The sequence below is a fragment of the Alosa sapidissima genome, chromosome 6 (genome assembly GCF_018492685.1).
Source record: "Alosa sapidissima isolate fAloSap1 chromosome 6, fAloSap1.pri, whole genome shotgun sequence".
Lineage (NCBI taxonomy): Eukaryota > Metazoa > Chordata > Actinopteri > Clupeiformes > Clupeidae > Alosa > Alosa sapidissima.
The window spans coordinates 23,121,997-23,143,995 of NC_055962.1; the positions used below are offsets into that span (position 1 = coordinate 23,121,997).

The 21,999-nt window shown below is 47.8% G+C and overlaps 1 protein-coding gene across 18 annotated transcripts in view; it reads left to right on the forward strand.

Annotated features, from left to right (window-relative positions):
• The window catches only part of nrxn3b (neurexin 3b), a 217,314-nt gene that overhangs the window by 175,433 nt on the left and 19,882 nt on the right, over positions 1 to 21,999 (forward strand). For 13 of the 18 annotated variants that reach the window (XM_042094857.1, XM_042094869.1, XM_042094863.1 and 10 more), the window contains 3 exons: positions 4,506 to 4,677; positions 14,513 to 14,602; positions 16,174 to 16,484. In XM_042094857.1, coding sequence (XP_041950791.1) covers positions 4,506 to 4,677; positions 14,513 to 14,602; positions 16,174 to 16,484 — 573 coding nt within the window. The remainder of the gene's footprint in view (positions 1 to 4,505; positions 4,678 to 14,512; positions 14,603 to 16,173; positions 16,485 to 21,999) is intronic. The other 5 variants (XM_042094866.1, XM_042094867.1, XM_042094868.1 and 2 more) reach the window with 1 other exon arrangement.

Below are 21,999 nucleotides of genomic sequence, written 5' to 3' on the forward strand. Positions count from 1 at the left end.
TGTGTGTCTGTGAGTGAGCGACTGAGTGCGTGTGCGTGTGCGTGTGCGTGTGCGTGTGTGTGTGTGTTAGAGAGAAAGAGAGAGTGTGTCATCCAGGGTTAGAGGCTAACATTGACTGGCAGACCTGAACATTAACAAACTCTGTAATGGACTTCAATTATCTAGCATTAGGTAAAGTGCCATTTGGCTTCCATCTTGATGGCGGAGCCACTCTTGAGGAAGGGATAAGGTCCTGGAGACTGTGTGGGTTGTGCTGTGGGTTGCTTTGCCTCCAGGGGGATTGTTTGGTGAGTCTCTTGGGTTAATGTTATGAGCTTTGCCTTTGTGCTCACCGAAGGATGCATTCCATTATCAAGCCTTTTCGAATACTTATTGCATCGTGCGAGACTGATATATTGTCTCTGGTGATACATTAACTAGTTATTTTCTCTTGTAGAATACTTTTTGACATAGATATTGCAGCGTAGTAGTTTCGATGCATGAGGTAGTAAAGGTGCTACTGTAGGGCATTTAGAGGGAAAAAAATCCAGTGATTGGCTATTCATGAGGAAAACAACTCCAGCCATTGGCTATTCATGGTGCCTGTCTTGTAAAATCTTACCTTGTTATTGTGTAATTGGATAAATCACGACAACTCCCGGTGAGAATGACTTTTCACAAACAATTAATTCCACCCTCGATCGTAATGGCTTCTGACAACACTCATGTGTCACATTTTCCTGCACTCAGCACGTTAATGCTTACATACATACTAAGATGTATTTTTATTGCTACACAAATGCCACACACACACACACACACACACACACACACACACACACACACACACACACACACACACACACACACACACACACACACACACACACACACACACACAGGGACAAACACATACACACCAACACCAGAACAAAACCTGTGCAATTCTGGCAGGCTTTTTATAAAACAGTGCTTATTTCCCTGGCATTCTGAGTGCATATTTGTTCCAACAGACATATTAAGGTGCCCCCCCCCACACACACACACACATGCACCCACCCCTCCACCTCTCATTCCACGCCTGCTGTTTTATTAATGCTGGAATTATAGGTGAGCAGAGGACCGGTGGCAGAACGATCACTTCTCCTAATGACCAGGAGCCCTGTGGTCTACAACGGGCTACAAATGTTCCTGCCATTCGCCGGTTATCACCCTCACTTACCGACCCGATAGATGAGATGGTGTTGGAGAGGCGCCTTGTGCTGGTCGTTCCGCTGCGTGTGGGTGGTTGTGATGGTGGTGGTGGTGTGTGTGTGTGTGTGTGTGTGTGTGTGTGTGTGTGTGTGGCGTAATCGTTCATCCTTCTAGTTGATTCCGCCTCCATCGCATTGCCTTGATGCCCCATTCACGAGCCTCCCCAGCATGGAACTAAATTTAGATATGCAGTCAGGGGCTATGTAATCTATACGCGCATAATTTGGCCATGCGATACAGGGTCCGCTGTCTGAGAGGGGACTTCACAGTCATTTTATGTCAACCTCCAAAAGCTATTTTTGCAGCCCATATCTGAGCTCTAGTGGATTTGTGGTACGTGTACGATACGATACCCCTCTACTGATGGCCCCGCGAGGATGTATTCAATTTCAGCCGCGTATCTGTTAAGTAGAATCATGTTGCATTCTCTCCTTGTTTTCCCTCGCTCATCAGATCCATTTCTTAAAGGCGTTCGCTTCCATCACAATCAAAGACAGCGAGCGTAGATGACTGTCTGCATCCAGCTATATCAAAGGCCGGCTTTACCTCAGCCTCTACCAGGAGCTCTACAAGGTCCACCCAAGAGCCTGTGGAGAGCACCCTTTCACATGGTCCCAGGAGTGGGGTTTCAGGAGTGGGGTTTCATGTGCATGTTCGCGTGTGTGGATCAGATGCTTATCTGGCACAGAGGCTGGTTTGACGAGTGGTCTTCCCAGTGATGCCTCTGCCTGGTTCTGGGGGTTTGTTGGGAGGCCAGAGGCCCTGTGAGTGATTTGTTGCCTGGGGCTGTCTTTGTGTTAGAGGGCATTGATCGGGCCGGGATTGGATCGCTGAGCTTATTATGGGTGTCAGGGAGCGCGTCGTGTGGGGAACGATGGAACCCTCCTGCAGGCTTAAGGCTCCGCACAGCACCCAAAACTCAAATTACTGTTGTCACTGTTCCATAACCCCCTGACACGCACACACACACACACACACATACTCACTCCGGCAATGCAACCCCTCCTCCTTACACCCAAGCCCCTACCCATCTTGCTGCAGGGAAGCACCACCAACAAAACGGTCCCATTTCCATATCTTTAAAAGAGATCCTTCACAATAAACTGGCTCGTGCACACCCCGCTGTGCAACATTATGTACTACACAAGGCCGTACGCTTTATTTTTATTATTTTGTGAGGGAGCGACAAATAGTGATGCGCTAGTTCCCCGTCATATCTGGGTCATCATGCGTTCTGACGTGTTTTGGCACTGAAATAATCTGGTGTCTCGTGAAAGATGTGACCCTCGTTTCACTTGTATAATGAAAAAATAGTAGCATAATAGCAGGAGTGGCTGGTGTCTTTGCATATTCTGCTCTCACACTATTTTTCTTTCTCGTATCAGTGAAGACAATGAAGTGTTCCCGTGCCTTGTGGCCCGTGGACCAATGAAGTGTAATTGGAAATGCCAATCACCTCCTCTGCAGTGACAGGGCTAAGATGGATGCAGAGAGAGAGAGAGAGAGAGAGAGAGAGAGAGAGAGAGAGAGAGAAAGAAAGAAAGAGAGCGAGAGAGCAGACATGGGGAGAACTGAAAAAGCAGGAATAACCCAGACAGGAAAGGAAAGGGAAAAAAAAACAAAGGGAGAAAACAGAAAACAGAAAGTGAACATGACACACTGTGAGAGGGGAAGGAACCGGTAGAAAGAAAGAGATTAGGCAGACACAGACCCAAGAAAGGGATGTATTGTTTAAACCCTGAGGAGCTGTCCTCGGGTACGGAAGGTTCCGGCAAATCCCCAGCAGCTCTGCACTACACGGACCGACAGCCGTTTGTTATCATCACCTCTCTCTTCAGTGGGGAGCATCTGCGCGTACTATTTGCAATTACTATAGAGGGTGAGAGCAGAGCAGGAGAGGCTCCCCCAGTGTCCCAGCACAGGGGGCCCGTGGAGGTCCCAATGCTATCATGGCTCATTGTGGCCATAATCAGACAGGGCTCACAGGCTCGCCGGCCCCAAAGGTGCTCTGGTGGGCCCACAGCCTCAGGCTGCCCAGGTGCCCTGTGTGTTGGGTTTGCTTTATCTCCACTCCCCATTTGGTCACTATAGATCAATTTTCACCTTTTTTCTCCATTGTTTTGTCTTTTCTGTGTATGTGTGTGTGTGTGTGTGTGTGTGTGTGTGTGTGTGTGTGTGTGTGTGTGTGTGTGTGTGTGTGTGTGTGTGTGTGACCACTGAAAATAGAGGATTATACGGCAGACTGGTGATGCATTTGTCATATATTGCTTTTGGTCACGATTAAATAGCAACATTGTTGTTTACAAGTGTGTGATGTCTCACAGGGGTTGATGATGTCTGGAACAGAGGGAGGTGGATGCACATACATGATGGGGGATGTAAGGGAGGGGGGAGGGGTGGTGTAGGTGTAGCTATGGGTATGGGGGAGGAGTGGATTCATTTGTTGTACAATTGGGCATAGTGCATCTGCATGCTCTTGTTATGACAAATGACCCCTCCACTCTATCCTTTCAAAGCAGGTAATTATACTACTCCTGCTTCCCAGTGGGGTTTAAAACAAATGACATAGGAGAGGGAGGGAGGAGAGAGAGAGAGAGGAGAGAGATAGAGATAGAAAAATGAATCGCCTCACATCATTGCTCATGCTTCCGTTTTTTTTTTTTTAATGTTTCTCTAAAATGTGTGTGTGTGTGTGTGTGCGTGTGCGTGCGTACGTGCGTGCGTGTGTGTGTATCTTATTATTTAAGTAGAGTATAAATCTAACAGTGTATGAAATGTGTATACACACCCAGGAAGGAGTTGGAGTTGGCTATTTTTCTCTCCCCCTCGTCTTGCACAAATACCCTTTAGTGGCTCTGAATAAAACATATGGATGGGTATATCGGCGCCAGTCGGCCGAGCATCTGTCCAAACGCGCCTTGCTGCTTCGCTCTTCTCAGAAGCTACATTAGCCACTGTTACATCAGTGCCCTACTTTTTTTGTGCTGCCTGCGTATTTTTATGGAATGACATTAAATAATGCAATGTGTACCCATCTCTGCAGCTCTTCCTGGATGGCTGGATGGGTTTGGTTCGTGACCTGTGAATAAGCATGAAAAGGAAATGTGTGGGAAGTACAGATATAGTCAATTAGAGCTGTTTAGGGGATTGGAAGTAGGAAGGTTCAGCCTGTTATTGTAGCTGGTATTAAATGAAGTGTGTGCACTTGTGTGTGCTATTTTGTGTGAGCATGTGTGTTTTAAGACGTTCTTCTTCTTGACCACTGTTTTCAGGAGGAAGGCAAGGTGGGCGTCACCTTCAACATCGGCACGGTGGACATCAGCGTCAAGGAGATCTCCGCCACCGTCAACGACGGGAAATACCACCTGGTGCGCTTCACCAGGAACGGCGGCAACGCCACGCTGCAGGTGGACAACTGGCCAATCAACGAGCACTTCCCCTCAGGTAGGAGACGGCCAGAGCCGCGGCCTGTCGACAGATGGACAGACAGCCTGTAGGTCTGATGTTTTCTAAAGGAGCGCTGTTCTCCCACTGGACATGTCGTGCTCAAAGTAAAGGGGTTCAGGGAAGCCTTGTTATTGTCTCTACCCAAGCCCGATAATCTGGATGTCCTAAAAGCCTCTTAGTTTGGAGAGTAAGATGGATACTGTAGATGAACAGTTAGACCATCCTTCCATTCTTCCTTCTATGTTTCTGTCTCTCGAGCTGAGCTGGTGTGGTAGGGTCAACAACAAGCACATTAGCATTAGAAGGTGGTCACTTGCACTCCAGCCTGGTTGGTGCTCACGGAACAGGACGCAGAAGTCAATGAGGTGACCCCAGGTCTATCTAGGACCAAGAAGCAGGACCGGAGCACACAAAGCTTTAAGTGATTTTGAATTAGTGCAAAACAACTAACGTTTTGACGTGTCTTCTTCAGAGTCAAACAGTCAATGGCAACGATGTACAGATTTTAAAGAGTCATAATTTACCATCATTCAAGGCATTGGTTACTAGCCTACAATAGGTGGGTGTGGTACATCAATTAACCAGTCCCTCCTGTGTAAGCACTAAGCACATTAACATGTTCAAGATAACACACATTTGCACTTGTAAAGTATCGTCCAGTCAAGGAAAGAGCCATTTTACAAGTCCTGTGTCCTTTTAAAAGTGCAAGGGTTTCACAACAGCAAAGATAAGGCTAAATTGATGTAACAAGCATCCCATTATATGCTGATTTGAACTTTTCCCTGTGAGTCGTCCAATCAAGACAGCCGGTGTGTGTGAAAGCAGGCCAGGTCTGTGCCTTTGTCTCTGCCTGTTTGAGCCAGGACATCTGTCCGGCTTATTTTAGGGGCAGCGTGAAGGGTACCCGTGGGGACGCACGGTGCTCCGCCTGAGCTCAAGCACGCAACCTGCCAGGGTACGGACACAGGAACGCTCGTTTGCCCGGCCGGCCGTCCGCTTGCTTCACCTCCACCCCTCCTCTCACCTCTCCCCCTCTCCCCCTTCCCATGGTCAGCTGGGACTGGATTGGAGCCCAAGTCTGCATACAAATGGGTCGATCAGGCCGGAGTATGTTCAGAAGCACCGTTGAGCCCCTTCATTTGGAGCGTAGGCATGTTCAGCTCAGCCCCTCACCTGCCTATCCACACGAGCAAAAAAAAAAAAAAAAGAGAGAAAAAAAGATAGCAATCCTCCAATGTGCCTCACACTCAATTAATTTGGGGCTGGCTGTCCTTTTCCTTTGATGTCTGTGTTGGGCTACTGTCCTCTGTGGACTGTCTGACCCCTGCACCTCTCCCTCAATTAGACGCTGCCAGGAGAGCCATTCGCTAGCCTGCCTCTCCACTCTCTCCCTCTCTCTCACTCGCCTCTGCTGGGTAACACGCGCTCTGGCAGGTGGACTCAAAATGGCTGACGTGGAGCCCACGAGAGACAGGCAGTGAGAATGAGTGAGTCTGTCCCGAGGAGCCCTTTACCAGAGCTGAAGGAGCCATGCAGTACTCACTAATGGCCATGGATCCTCTGCTGATCAATAGCTCCCTTCAAGCCAAGGTTCACCAATCTGGCTATATGTTGTTGATATTTAGGTTCTAAGCAGCTAATCAGATTACACCCCTGCCTCCTGCCATGGTCCTGAGGTAACGCGCACTGGAAGAACTGGAATAGCACATGGCTCGGTCTGAGCTACTTTACTGAATTTGACAAAAAGTATACTGGCTAAGAATGGAAGATTTCACCTTAGGCCTTTGTGGATGTAGATAAGACCAAAGTAGTCATGTAGTATTTTTGACCTGATTTTAGCCCAGTCGGATCCAACAAGTTTGGACTCTTTTTGCCGAATTGCTGTCTGATTTGTTGTGCAGTTTGAGAAGGATCACAATGCCCGATTAAAGGACGTAACAATCAGTGTTCCAGCTCCGGTCCAATGGGATTGGACATTTTTTCGGCTGTCTGCTAGAGTGAGCAGTTGGATGTACAGTATGAGCACAGCAGTCATGCCTGATTGGAACGTGTAGAGTGAGATACCATGTCGTATGTGACTAAAATAAAATGCGTGACTGACAGTTGATAAGGAGAAAATCTCTAGAGTCAGTAGTTTGGTCAGTAAAGGCTGGGCCATAAAGAAAAAGTCTGCCTATAGTGTAGTGGTCAGTGTGTTATGATTAATTTAAAACAGAGTATTGTTGATTGTGAGCATGTCTGAGCGGGAGATAAAGGCTGGCCTGAGAGGATTCTTTTGTCCACTCCTGCCTCTCACAAAAGCTCACAACCCTGATACAACCCGGCCTGCCTGCCGTGTTCTTTTAAATTGAGTTGGAAATAAAGGCTTCAAGCCAAACACTTTTGCTATGTTTTGTTTTTTTTGGTCTGAGTTCACAGCAAGTTCAAGACATCCATATAAGCACCTTTTGCTTTGTTTCAGAGGACTGTGGTGTTTGCTGTTTCATGAATTGAAGGGAATTTTAAAATAGGCCTTATCGATTTTCTTAAAAAATCACAGTCAGCATTTGTACCTAAAATTCCCTTTTTCCCCAACGTTTTGAACACAGACACTGAATGTGTACTTCTCGTCTGAGCTTTGCCTCACTACCAGTGTGCAGTTGCCCTGCTCACCAAATAATGCCTTCCAACCCAGCACCTTTAAATTGCAGTTGAGCCATTAACACTAAGAGGTGTAAGCATTACCTACAGCTCACAGCAGTGATCAATCCATTGATCCCCTCGCTCCCTCTCCATCGCCAAACCCAAATCGATGTCCAAGTGTGAAGGCTCTCACAGTTACCACTGTTGTTTAGAGCTGCCAATTCAATAGTCGTAAATGGACAGTGCACCGAGGGCCCTCTGAAGCAGTGGGGAAGCTTTTTTTCCATTTATTTAATTTGCGAATCTTCCCTGACATTTTGCGTTCATTTTGGATTCCATTGGAATGCCAAACAGCCTGACAGAAATATCATGTTTAGCAATTTCTCTCTTTTGTGTGTCATCTTGGGCGCCGCTGGTAATTTGCGGGGCGTTCAATTGGTTGTAATTTGACCATTATTGATTTGGTGGAGAGGGGGGGGTGGGGCTCCTCTGGCTCCAGGCATTGTCATCTCTTGAGTAATTGTGGGCGAGGGCTCACACTAGACTCATTGACTGAACGGCACTCGAGATGCGTAGCGGCGAAACGCTCACACTCTCCAGCCCAGCTGGCGCTCGATGAACAGCCTGCATGCATCTGTCCTTCTCACCTTCACTCGACGTTCCGCAGGGTCCTTTGACTGCGAGGTCCTTTGACTGCGTTTCGCCTGTCAGTCGGTGCCGAGTGGCATATAGCCAAATAGCATAGGATAGCAAATAGCGTTCCTCAACACTGATTGTGTTTGTTGTGTGTATAAATTGCGCCCCATGACTCTGTGACTTCCCCCCCCCCCCCATGTCTGTCCTTTAATCCAAGCAGACAGATAGTTATTCCCCAGGAACGCTGTGTTGTGTCGGAGGCTGGAGTGAGCGCTGATAGGGGTTTGTGTCAAAGATGCGCCCGTACAGCTGAATGCCTGATGAGGGGCTGCTGGAGCGTGGGGGGTGGGGGGCAGGGGGGGTTAAGAAGCCAGGAGAGTGGCATGTTCTGTGCAGACCCACTCATCCATGGTGCAATGTGCCCTGCCTTATCCTTCACTCTTTTTCTGTCTGTCTCTCTCTCTTTTTTTTCTCTCGTTCTGTCTCCTTCCCTTCCCCTCTTTTCTTTCTGCTCCTGTACCTTCTTACACGGTTTTTTTCCAGCTTTTCATCTCTCTCATTCCATTCTGTCTCCTCCTGCAGTATGTCTCCTCCATTTCCTTTCATCTCCATTACTCTCAATCCTTTTGCTCTTTCTCTCTCTCTCTCTTTCTCTCTCTCTCTCTCTCTCTCTCTCTCATTCTTCAAACCCTATGAAGGCCTTCACTATTTTTTTAATTGTATATTGAACTTGCCTGAATCAATTTGACATAGCCTCCAATGACACTCGAATGCAATCATTCCTCTCTGTGATTTACAGGGCCAAATGCCGGTGCTGTTAAACCCCTGCACTCACACATTCACTTTCCACTTTCAAACTTGTGTATCCTGTAAATGCATTTCAAATGCACTTGGCCCATCTATTGCAGTACTCTGCACAGTTCAGACACATATCCACACATTATTAGTATCTATTATTAGTATTTTTCTTAATTTAAGTATGATTATTATTGAGGACAATACAGTAGATGTGAGCACAAGGAAAGCCTTCCTTTATTACTGCAGCTTTGTTTCTAAATTGTTATATAATTCAGTATTTGCCCAAGCCCTGTCCAGCGTGGTCTATCTGTGCCTATTTGAAAACAAGCAACTTAAATATCCCCTGTTCTTCAGTCAGGGAGTTTGGGGTGATGGAGGTGTTGGATAGAGGGGGTTGGGGTGGGGTGCGGTGAGGTGTGGGGGGTTCCAAGTTTAGCACTGGCGGAGCGAGTGTCATGGTGGCCCATTTGAGACCTTCCCTGGGCCAGCCTAGTGGGCAGCTGGGAGTTCTCCATCTCACAGTCACCGCGTTGGCTTTCTCTCACTGCCCCCTAAACGGCAGTTTGTGTGTGTGTGCGTGTGCGTGTGCGTGTGCGTGTGTGTGCGTGTGCGTGTGTGTGTGTCCTCTGCAGTCAAAGAGAGAGCCACGCGACTACATTTTCTCAGTGAATTTGCCAATAGCGGGCATTGCTTGACTCAAGAATCAATCGGCATGAAGAATTCTGCCCTCCCTCATTGCAGCACTGGGGGGGCATCTCCCTCATTATCTCCAGAGAGCATGCATGGACACTCAGATACTAGTCAGAAACAACATGGCAGAGAAGAGTGTGTGTGTGTGTGTGTGTGTGTGTGTGTGTGTGTCCGGGGGTACAAAATGTCTCCGTTGACTTTCTCCAGGCAGAAAATGGGAGAACAGACGAGACATCACAGAGCTGTGTCAGTGGGCTGTCTCCTGATCTAATCAGCAGCCCTGGACAGGACATTTTCTGGCTGTGACCAGAACTGATATACTCTCTCTCACACACACACACACAAACACACACACACACAAACCCACACACACACACACACACACACTGAGTAAACACCCAGCATCTCGCCACCGTGTCAGCCAACAATATCAGTCATGACCTTGTCTGATGTCAGCCAGGACAGCGAACACGACAGAAACAACAACAACCACCCAAAAAAAAAGTGGTGAGGGAGAAAATCCTCTGATCGTTCTAAGAGCAATAAATAGCTCTGTTCCCCCAGCAGGCACACACAATTACCCCTATCGGAAACACAATCTCTCTACGCTTATGAGTGTCTCAACATGGAGATGGAGATAAGCTTCAAAATGTCAGGGCCTCGAGCTTCCTCCTCCTGCCTGCCGGCCGGCGCGAGCGGCGTCCCGGTCATCGCAGGCCGCCCGCCACAGCAGGGGGAAGTGATAGATTTCTCCCGACGCTTTTGCCAAGATGGCACCATGAGCTCGTCCGGTGCAGAGGTGTCCAACTCGTCCTTCTTCCCCCCTCAAACGACAACTCCCCACCCCCAGGTCTCGAGGAAGATACTGGATGACGGAGAGAAGCACTTCGGACAAGGCAAGTCAAGCGCGCTTGTTCATTCGTGTCCTCCCGAGAGCCACTCGCGGCTAAAATACATAGCAAGTATTCATGGGGGGATCGTGGGGGGGGGGTGGGGGGTGGGTGATTCTGTCCAGCTCCAGTCCCACGCTGCGCTGGCCCGGGATTGTTCCATGTGCGCTCGTGCTGAACTGACGCAGCCTCCCACCGCACGGCTCTGCCACTCCACACACAGCGCCAGCAGACAACGGTGCCAGTGTTTGTTTTGACTGTAATGGCGCCATCAAAGAGGAGTAATACAGATATTGTTCTGGCAGACACCAAAAATAATGGAGCAGGAGGCAGATACAAAAGCCTCCCGACACAGCGAGGAGTGGGGGGGAAAAAACATAACAAGAGAGACAAGGCAAAGTGTCGCATGCTCCTGTGGAGGAGGAACAAGCTCAGACCTGTGTTGTGGCTCACAGCTGCAGGTAGATGAGGAGAGGGCTGACCATGTTTCTGTTTGTTCCAGTGCTTTTGTTCGCCTGCAAAAGCTACCCCCCCCCCACCACCCCCCAAATCACCGGTCAGGAACAGAGTCTCATTTCCGTATGGATGAGTGCTGCAGTCTGCCAGTTGTTCCGGGGCCAAATGTGTTTGGACGAACCCGAGTATGAGTGCTGCTCGTTGGAGAGGATCGAATGGGTGTCTTTGGCTCTTGTTGAATCTGTCAGTTGGCTATATGCTGGAGAGCAAACAGCCTTTGAAAACACATTACTTTCTTATTCCGCAGGGGCTTAAAACGCACAGCAGTCCCCTATATTAAAATACACATACAGCACGCATGAGGCTACCTTATGAAGAGAAGACACACAGAAAGTAGAACACAATGAGAAATGAAAAGTGTGAAACATACATATAGATTGGCTGGGAGGGAGGGTATTTGTAAAAGGGAGAGTGAAATTGTGTGTGTGGAGAGAGAGAATGAGTGAGAGAGAAACAGAGAGCAAAAATAAAGCATACTATACTATACTATAGAGAGAGTGCCACAGAGGGAATGTGCAATAAAGAGAGTGGGCGTGAGACTAGTGTCTGTGAGAGAGAGAGAGAGAGGGAGAGAGAGAGAGAGAGAGAGAGAGAGAGAGAGAGAGAGAGAGAGTGAATGAGTGCAAGAGAGAGAGCACAAATCTCAGAGCTGGTGTTTATACCTCAGGGTGATCCCATCCCGTGTGTGTGTGTGTGTGTGCGTGTGCAAGGGCGTGTGGGTGAGCTGGGGAGGCCGCCGTCGCCGCCCCCCCCATCCGCCCGTCTGTCCAGGGGATCTGCTGGTTTGACGGGCGGGCCAGCCGGGCCGGCGTGGATCAAAGGCTCTCTCAGTCCCTGCAAGGCTCTTATTAACCCGGGCGCACTGCACACCGCACCCACCGCGTCTGAGCCTGCCACCCGCCGCCTCCCCCCCGGTCCCACTCACCCACGCTCTCGCCTCTCAGCACACCAACGCTAACCTGAACCGCTTTGAAGAGCAGCATGCACCCCGAGTTTAAAAGGGAAAACACATATGTACTTCAAACATAGCGGGAATACACACACACACACACACACAAAACGTATAGAACCCTTAACACACACGCACACATTCACACACACACACACACACACACACACATACTGTATGCAGACAGATGCAGAGCATGTTCAAATATAAGGCCAAAGGCCAAATCCAATTTGTGTTCCTGTTCCTCTCAAGTGTGCGTGTGTGTGTGTGCGCGTGTGTGTGTGTGTGTGTGTGTGTGTGTGTGTGTGTGTGTTGGGGTTCTGTAAAAGCTGTCTCCCTGCCTGGCCTGCTGGGGCTTGAGCGTGATGTGGCTGTGACTCAGTGGGCCACAGCTTATTGGAAGCGATGACTGCAGTATCTTTGCTCTTTTGAAGTCTTTCCTCATCCAGATCTCCTCCTTTTAACACAGGGGGGGAAAAATGTTTTATGTATGGTGCTGTAAAAGAGGCAGTGTCAAGTGCCTTTTGTCCCGACCACCCCACCCCCCGCCACACACACACACACACACACACACACACACACACACACACACACACACACACGCACACACACACACACATACACACACCCACACACACACACACACACACACACACACACATACACACACAACACACACACACACACACACACACACACACACACATACACACACACACACACACACACACACACACACACCACACACACACACACACACACACACACATCCACACATACACACACACACACATCCACACACACACACACACATACACCACACACACACACACACACGTACACACTGCACTGCTGCCTCCAAATTTCACACTTACAGGAAGTCACGTTATCCCTCCTTGCGCCTTCATAATTTACCACACGCCTCCAGAGAACAGCATTTTTATCAGCTTAATCTAGCGCATCATGTGGAAACGTTCAAACACCTCAGCGTGGAGCCCGGCTGTGTTTCATTACTCATTATGGGGACATCGACTTGTCTGAATATTTTAAATTGTATGCATGTTATTTTTACACACAGAAGAAATTCTGTGAGTCACTTTGATGCTACTCTCATTGCCTAGATCTCCCCTAAATGGGCCTTTAAAGGGACACCAGGCAAGCTTGATGCTTTTTCTTTACGAAACTCCCCCTCGCTCGGTCTGAAGCTCTTTTCCTTTTCTTTGCGTCTTCCGTCAAGGGTTTTCACTGCTTCTTCGCCGGCTCTGCCATTATACACACGTTTGCAACAATCTCTAGCGTTTCGTTAGCCTGCCTCTGTGCTGTAAACTGATCCTGCTTCGGTCGGCGGGTAGGATACACCGAACTTGCAAGTGGGATATTCTTCCTACAGGCAGTAGGGGCGGGCGAGAGAGCGTTCATTCGCCCCGTAATGAGTCATTTAACCATATACCTATACATATACTTACGAAGATGATTAATGAACACGAAAACGTTGCCTGGTGTCCCTTTAAATGGTCAAATCTTATCTGTTGTTTTAGTCAAACTGAGGACAGAGAGAGAGAGAGAGAGAGAGAGAGAGAGAGAGAGAGAGAGAGAGAGAGAGAGAGAGAGCAGAAGTCCAAATCAAAAGAGTACAAATGAACAGAAAGAAAAAGGGAAACCAAGATGGCATAAAAGAGAAAGAGAAAGAAAGAGAGAGTTGTGAAAATTACAGACAGTGGAAAGCGGTAAACAAAACTGAGTATTTTTGCCTGTGGATGTGAGAGAGGAAAATAGAGAAGAGAAGAGAGGTGGAGAGAGGAGAAGATTATTATGGCACTCGAGTCCTGCTGGAACATGTTACACTTGGTCTCAGTAGGAGCACGGGCAGCCCAGAGGCTTCACAGCCACTTCTGGACCACAGAGCCCTCTCTCTCTCTCTCTCTCTCTTTTTTTTTTCCCTCTCTCTCCCTCCATCTCTCTCTCTCCTCCTTGCTCTCCTTGTCTGTCTCTCACCAGGCCAGGCTTGGTAATGATCTCATCTGTATGCAGTGTCCTCGAAATCTGTGTCATCGGGGGGCTCATTCCCCAGCAGGTCCACCGCTTGGACCGCCATTCCCCTCCCTCCTTCTCCCCTCTCCCTCGTTCCACCTCCCTCCTTCTCCCCTCTCCCTCGTTCCACCTCCCTCCTTCTGCCTCTCCCTAGCCTAGAGCGACTTCGGCTTGGAGTGACTTGTTTCCCTTGACTTGTTTCCCTGACCCCTGAAATGTAAGAGCGCGTGTTGTCCAGTGGGAGCGGTGGCTCTGGAATTAGGTCCAATTTATCTCCACGCTCGGTCTACGAGCGACACATGCAATGCTTAGTTAACAATGTCGGCCATTCATCAGCTGGGAGATGAATGGCGAGACGAACCTGGGTTTTTAATTCCAGCACTCATGGTGTTTTGTATAACCTAATTGATCTCTCTTGCAGGTTACAAATGTCTCTGTGTGGGAGATATTGAAGTCTTAGCCATTTATGTGTATTGCTTGTTTGGATGTTGACATTTCGATCCGTCTGCACCTGTTTCTTATTCCGAGCAAGTGCTCTGTATCAGCATGGTGCTACGAACTGAACCTAACCATAATGGATAATCATAAAATGACCTAACCCATCTTAAAACTTGGCTAAACGTTCTTTTAAACCAGTGTCTAAATGTGATATGTGACTTCTGCCGTTTTAAACTGTTTTTTAAACTTTTAAACTTCAAAGGCAACAGCGACATTGAGCGCTATCAAACGGCTAATAAGAAAATCCCATTCAAATATACCCGGCCGGTCGAAGATTGGCTACATGAGAAAGGTAACACTTTCCTAGAATTCCAGTGTTTATTTTTTCATTTTTTTTTTTTTTGTTTGTTTGATTCCTTCTCTTTTTTTTGTCATGTCGTTCCCTCCAACCGTTTTGAAAAATTACACCTTTTGAATTTACTTCAAAACTAGTCAACTAAAATACAACATCCATTGATTTTTTTTTTCCCTCTCATATTAATTTTAGACTGAATATGAATTGCTGCTATTTTCCCCACTCACTCTCCACATCTGTGAGATAGGACAGTTAAAGGGACTATATGAAACAACAAAAAATATGCCGTAAAGAGCTTTAACAACTGCACTTGTTATAGAAATCTTCCATAACAAGTGCTATAAATATGAATTAACTATATCAAGCTATTATTCTATCAGGCTATAAGAAACCAGTGTCTGACACCCCTTAAGGGCTGGTGTTTCTTTTGCTGTTTCTTTTGCTTCTAAACAGCACCTGACTATTACAGGGCCTTTGTCTTTCACTGAGTCTAATTGTAAGGTTAAATGTTCACAAACACACACCCTTCAGGGTTGTGTTGGCAGCGCCAGGTAGTGGATAGCTATTGTTCAACTCAGAGCGGAGAAAAAGATGAGGCACCAGTGTGTGCTGTCGGCGTGTTGTGCATGTCAAGCAGGGAGCTCTGCTGTTGTCTAGCTGCCATCTCTCAAGCAGTTAGCCTCGAGAGCAGAGCGCTGTAGCGCACGGTCAAGTGTGTGTGGGGGGGGGGGGGGGGGGTGGGTACTGTGGGGAGGGCGGCTGGTGAGCCTGTAAAATTTCCTATTAAAGTTCTCACTTTGGTAATAATATCATTATAAAATGCATTTTAAAGGTCATTGCCTAAACCTCCTAAGACGATTATAAAGTCCCTTTAACAATTTTTTAAAAAGGCACAAAAGCAGTTTGAAATCCCATTAGTAGAGCTACATGCATGAATCAACATGATCTTTCTTTGATGTCTATGAGATGAGAGACCCCCCCCCCCCCCACACACACACACCCTTATCATTTCATGCCCAGTGTAATGTAATTGTATGTGTATCAGATGTAATAAGCTTGCAGTGTTGTGGGAACTCCACAATTCATATTTGCAATTAGGATTTCTGCATTTGACAAAATGACAGTGTACATTTTTTAAAAAAATGCATGTTATTTTTTTTTATTTATTTTGAAAGCAACACAGAGTGTTTTTTATTCATTTCAGCATATGTAAATGCATGAAATATGATATGATATGATAGGCTGTTACATTGTAGCGTATCAGTTGCTCTGCCTTTCCCCTCGTTGTCTCCTTGTCTTGTTTATTTTATTTTTGGGTTAGTGTTGCAGTAAACGAGAATGCTGACACTTTAAAAAGGGTAACAAAATGAGATGATTGATGATGCACACGCACACACACACACACACACACACACACACACACACACACACACACACACACACACACACACACACACACACACACACACACACACACACACACACGCACGCGCGCGCGGTCAGGTCATCTGAGACCTCTTTCCCTTCCTCTCCGCTCTGTCTCCCTCGACCCCTACGCCCACTCCCAGGTCGTCAGCTGACCATCTTCAACACCCAGGCCACCATCTCGATCGGCGGTAATGACCGCAAGCGGCCCTACCAGGGCCAGCTGTCAGGCCTCTACTACAACGGCCTGAAGGTGCTCAACATGGCGGCAGAGGGCCACGCCAACATCAAGGTGAACGGCAGCGTGCGCCTGGTGGGTGACGTGCCCACAGGCCGGGGCGGCACTCGCACCACCACCTCCATGCCACCCGAGATGTCCACCACCTACATCGAGACCACCACCACCCTGTCCACCACCACCACACGCAAGCAGAGGTCTCCACCTACCATCCAGGTAAGAAATCTGTCAATAACTATGAGACTAGACAAAGAGTGTAGCAGGGAGTGTATTGAGTGACAAGGGGAGAAGGATGATAACAGCAACACTTAAAAAGTAGCTGTAGAAAGATGTAGAAGAAACTGATAGAGTGAACATATGTTGTTGTGCTCAGATAAGATATGAAGTTCAGAAGGGTTATTTAAAGTGTTTATGTTACCGAGTTAGAGTTACTTTATGGAGAGTGATTGTGTTGTTTGTAGTTTTAATGACATGGAGTTTAATGGAGTTGAGTAAACTTCATGTGTGAAAGTGTTTTTTTTCTTCTGCTCAAAGGATTGCATCAAGCCTCATAGCTTTCCCCTGCCGCAGCTCTCCTATAAGGTAGACAGGCAGGGTGTCCAGGATAAGGGAGCCGCTTTGTTATAAGTAGGCTTTCCCTGTCCCCGGGGCTGATGCTTTCTGAAGCCGCCCGCTTTTGTAGATCACGGATGGAGGACTTTTCTCCCGCTCGTCGGCTGGGCTAGAGATTGGCTCTTCAAGGAGGCCTTATTGTCTGTCTGCATTTTTTTTTTCAGCGCGGACACACACCTCACGTTTGGCAGTCCCCCCCCCCCCCCCCCCCCCCAACCTTAACAGAGTGCCTCCTTAAACGCGTTCTGACTGCGAGCCAATGAATGTCTCCGGCTCGGTGGGAAAAGTAATCACAGTGAGCCGTTTCATTGATGCTGGAGGACAAATTGAAGCGGCGGTCTTAATATTAAAGCCATAACTCTCCCCAGCGCTGCCGTCTGGCTGACAGGCAGAGGGACTTTCATCGCCGCCTCACCTCAGAACCGGATCAGCGTGAGAGTGTGTTTGGGGGGGGGGGGGGGGGGGGGGGGATATAATGATGACCTCTCATGTCAGCTCTGACTGGGCCGCGACTCTTTCAGCCCAGATGCAGGCGCACACGGTCACAGCCATGGTACCGAGAACAGCACCGCTGTTGTGCTCTCCTATGTGTAAACATCGGGTTTGGAGCCTAACACAAGTTCTGTGGAAGTCAGTGAGACTGAGGGTTTAGTTGAGACAGGTGGGCTACACCAGGTGTGCAACTTAAGCGTTCCGTTAGCGGAGTGTAAAAATCAGTTTAGGTCTATGTTTTTTTTTTAAATGTGTGCGCTGCTTTCACGTCTAGTGGAAGCTAACTGCTGCAGCCTACACTCCGCGAGCGCATCAGTGTAGCCTGGTCTAGCCTGCCTGCACGTCGATGAAAAACTATTCCTCGATAACAATTCTAATTCCTCAATTCCTCATGAAATTCCTCGATGGGAGTTTGTTTGTGTTTTAGAACAAATTTTCCTCAGCGCGGTAACTTCAGACAGAGAGCCCATCATTTGTGTCCCTCATTATGATTTGCCCCCCCCCCCCAACACACACACACACACACTTGTTAGCTGTCAAAAATCCTGGTAGACCAGGGAGAGGGAAACCTGTTTGGGGGTTTGGCAGGAGCTCAAACTTAGAATTTCCCCTGGCCTTGAATTTCCTCTGGGGATCAATAAAGTATCTATCTATCTATCAAACCCCTTATGAGGGCGCCATGGCTAACGAACGGTGTGTTGTTTCAGGGAGCCCTGAGTGAGTGAGCGGGGTGTCATAGCCCCGAGGCAGCGGAAGCCCTTTGACACATTCATTTCTTTTTCCCTTTTTTTCCCCACTAGCAGCAGCAGCAGCAGCAGCAGCCTGTGCCCTCCAGGTCCCAGGGGGACGAGGGCAGTGTTGGATCATACTGTATTTTTGGTCAGTTCATCCACTGCACTGCAGAGCGGAGGGGAGTGGGGCAGGGAGACAATCTCATGGTTAATTAATAACAGTCCCCTGGGAGGTTTGGGGGCCGTTGGGGGGGGGGTTTGAGTTGGGTGCGAGGTCAGGGGGTGGAGCAGAGCAGGGTGGTCGTGGCTCGCGGCTCTCACACTTGATCTTCCACCCATGAGCGGGCAGATGTTGCAAGTCCATCTCTGTCTCCCGAGAGGATGCCCACACACCTCTGTCCACCCCGGGTGGTGGCCCCTGAGTGGGCTCAGAAAAAACCTGACAGGCTGTTTTTTTTTTTCCCTCTCCTATGCCCTAGAATCATAGACCTGTGAAGGCTTGAGAGGCGAATAGGGGCAGTATGTGTTAGTAGCGCAATCTAAGCATCAGGCAAACGCAGAGCAAATGTAGGGCTGTTGCTGTGTGTTTCATAACATCACCATGACACACTGAGGCATCAGGAATAACCATTTACTACTCTAACTTAGCAGTTTCCATTAGCTAGCATTGGCATTTGAATGTCAGCAAGGTGTCAGCGAGAACTTATCCAGCAGGTAGGATCCAGTGGGAGGCCAACTGTTCTGGCTTTTGTGGGTTAGAGTGTGAGCTGGTTTGTAATGTGTGTCTATGAGAGCAGCTGAGTGTGTAGCAGGGTGCCGTAGAGCTCAGCATCATCCCTCTTTGTGAGATCTAAACCCCTGGATGCTTGCGCAATTTAGCAAAAACAAAAGCGGATCTTTGCGTTGATCTGCGACATCCTGTGGATATGCCTGCCTCTTTCATTTTCTCCCATTTAGCAGTTTACTTTCGCTTTGATCCTTTGCCTCAAAGCAATGATGACTAACGCCAACATGTTTTGTGTTTGTTTGTTTTTTTCTTCTAATAAAAGGTATGACTCATATCTACGCTATGCACATAGATTAGCTTTGTCTCCAGTGGGCAAAACATGGCTCCATTTAGTCAGAATTGTGTGTCTTAATTGATTATAATTAAAATAATGGAATGGTTTAGAAATGGAATCCATGTCATACATACTACTACTATTACTGCTGCTACTACTAGTACTACTATTATTATTTTTATATTTTTTATCATTTTTATTATTATTATTATTATTATTATTATTATTATTATTATTATTATTCAGAATCTGAATACAATTAATAATCAAGTGCATGACAAGGGATATGGTAATTGTCTTCTCCCATCTATGGCTGGACTGCATGAAATCTGGTTCATGTGTCATCTAGACCTTATCGGCAGCACATCATTATTCTGAGATTCAGAGGTTTAGATATGAGAGCTGTGTGAAGGGACACTCATTCATTACAAGAATTTCACTCTGCATTTCTCTCTCTGAATGCCTTCCACCCCTTAAGCTCCCTCACACACACGCACACACACACACACACACACACACACACACACACACACACACACACACACACACACACACACACACACACACACAGAGGAAGGAAATAACTTAATTTCCAGGTTGCAGCTTAAGCACACCTTTGGGAGATGCATGGGAAGGGCGATGATTTGTGCAGACTCTCCAGTGTGCCGTGTGTCAGCGTTAGCTGCGCAGTGTGCCGTGCGTCAGCGTCAGCTGCACAGTGTGCCGTGCGTCAGCGTCAGCGTCAGCTGCACAGTGTGCCTCCAGTAAATGAGCTGCGTGGGGGAAACATGAAAGCCACTCTCTCCCCACTTCCATTCCGTATGCACAACATCTGCAATTACTATTTTATTATCACTCTCCTTGGTCCATTATAAGAGTTTTGTTAATGGCTAATGTATTCAGCATGCTGCATGAGGATAACAGGAAACCCACACTTCTTAGCTTGGCCTCCATTTTGTTTGTTGAAATGATGCAATTACTATTTTCTTACCACCATCACCCATCCTCATTATAAGTTTCATTATTGGCTGTTGGGTGACTTGTGTGTTTGGCTTTATTGAGAAAGTAGAGTATGGATTGTTTTTTGATTTGTCAGGGTTTTAGGGATTTTTGTCAGTGTTTCTTATTGAACATCATTTATATGCTATATATTTATATAGTGTGGAGGGCTTTCTCTGTTGGGGAAACTAGAACCCCCTTCCGGGACAAATCTGTGTAATCATGACAGTCTCTGTTTCTCTCTGAGGGGGGCATGGTGGCGCCTTGGTGTTAAACTCAGACACACACACACACACACACACACACACACCACTCCAGGGCTAAAGATGGAGAGTGGCGCGATATTGGGGGGGACGCAGGTAATCGTGTAAAGGTCAGGTTCGGCATGCCAGACAGGCGCCTTGTTTGCAGTCCACGTGTTAATTTGATTTGCCCGGCTCCCCCCCCCTCTCTCTTTCTCTCTCTCCCTCATTCTTTCTCTTCCTCCTCTCCACATTCCACCTTCCCTCCATCTCCCAACGGGCAACGCACCGCGAGATGGATGCCGACTACCGAGGGACGCTTGGTGGTCCCAATTACACGAATGTGGCAGACAGATGGAGAGCCCCACACATACACACACGCATACACACACACACACACACACACACACACACACACACACACACACACACACACACACACACACACACACACACACACACACACACACAGGCTCATTAAGGACGGCAAGGACCAGGGAGCCCACAGCATGAAGAGATAGCCCACTGCGAGGGCGACACCTTTCCACGGCTTCATCAGCTGCGGTGGCGCGGAGTCTCGCTGGCCGCCACTACCTCGATTAAATGCATGCGTGCACCAAGAGCACTGATTACTAATGAGCCATAACAAAACCGTACCCCGTTTTATCTCATCATTACCCCCCCCCAAAACACCACCCTGATAATGGGTTTTAGATATTGAAAAAAGCTTGGAAAAATAGGCACGCTTTTGAGGGTTGGCAAATTATAGGGAGGGCATCAGCCCGTGCTTAAGGAGGGCATCAGATAATGCACAATGCCTATGGACAACAAGATGTATTACTGCAGCTGACCCTGTCCAGCAAGATGACCTAAGCACTGCGTCTTAATCTATATTTGGTGTCTTATTCTGTTGAAGTAAACAGCAGGCTTTGAAATCCTCTCAAGTGCGGCAGCTTCGGCACTTCTGCTTTTGGCCAAAATGCCATTCAATAACCTCAGCCGTCATCCATTCTCAGCCCCCCCTCCCCCCTTTAACCTTTTCAAATCCCTCTTCAAATCAAATACAGGAGTGTGACCTCTGACATTTGGAGATGTCCCCTTTTTCTGGAGAGAATAAAAGTAATCTTTGTCGAGCCCACAGAGTTCGTCCAACACTGCTGAACCCTGCTGACCGTTCCAGTCCGTGGTGCGTAGCGAGGGGAACGTGTGATTGACAGCTACAAAAGCACGGAGATATCATTTCTTCGCCAAGAGGCGAAGGCCAGCGCATGCTGGACCGCGGATCTCCCAGAGATCTGCTTTCACGACCTCACCTCTGCCATCATCTACCGCTGCCCTAGTGGGCAGAAAATACCCGCTGAGCGTCCACCCCTTTCAGTAAATACCTCTGCCTGATGTCCATTCTTCTCCAGAATGGTGAGCGTGTTCTGTGTTTCCATGTTTCTGCAGAGAATTGGCTGGCTGTTTTATTGTCATGTTTTATCAGCTGCAGTGACAGTTGGCACACATTGCTCAAATGTGGAGCATCATGCAGACCGAAGGACAGCACTGACCAGCAGTGATGATCTTGCTCTGATTGGATGCAGTGTGTGTG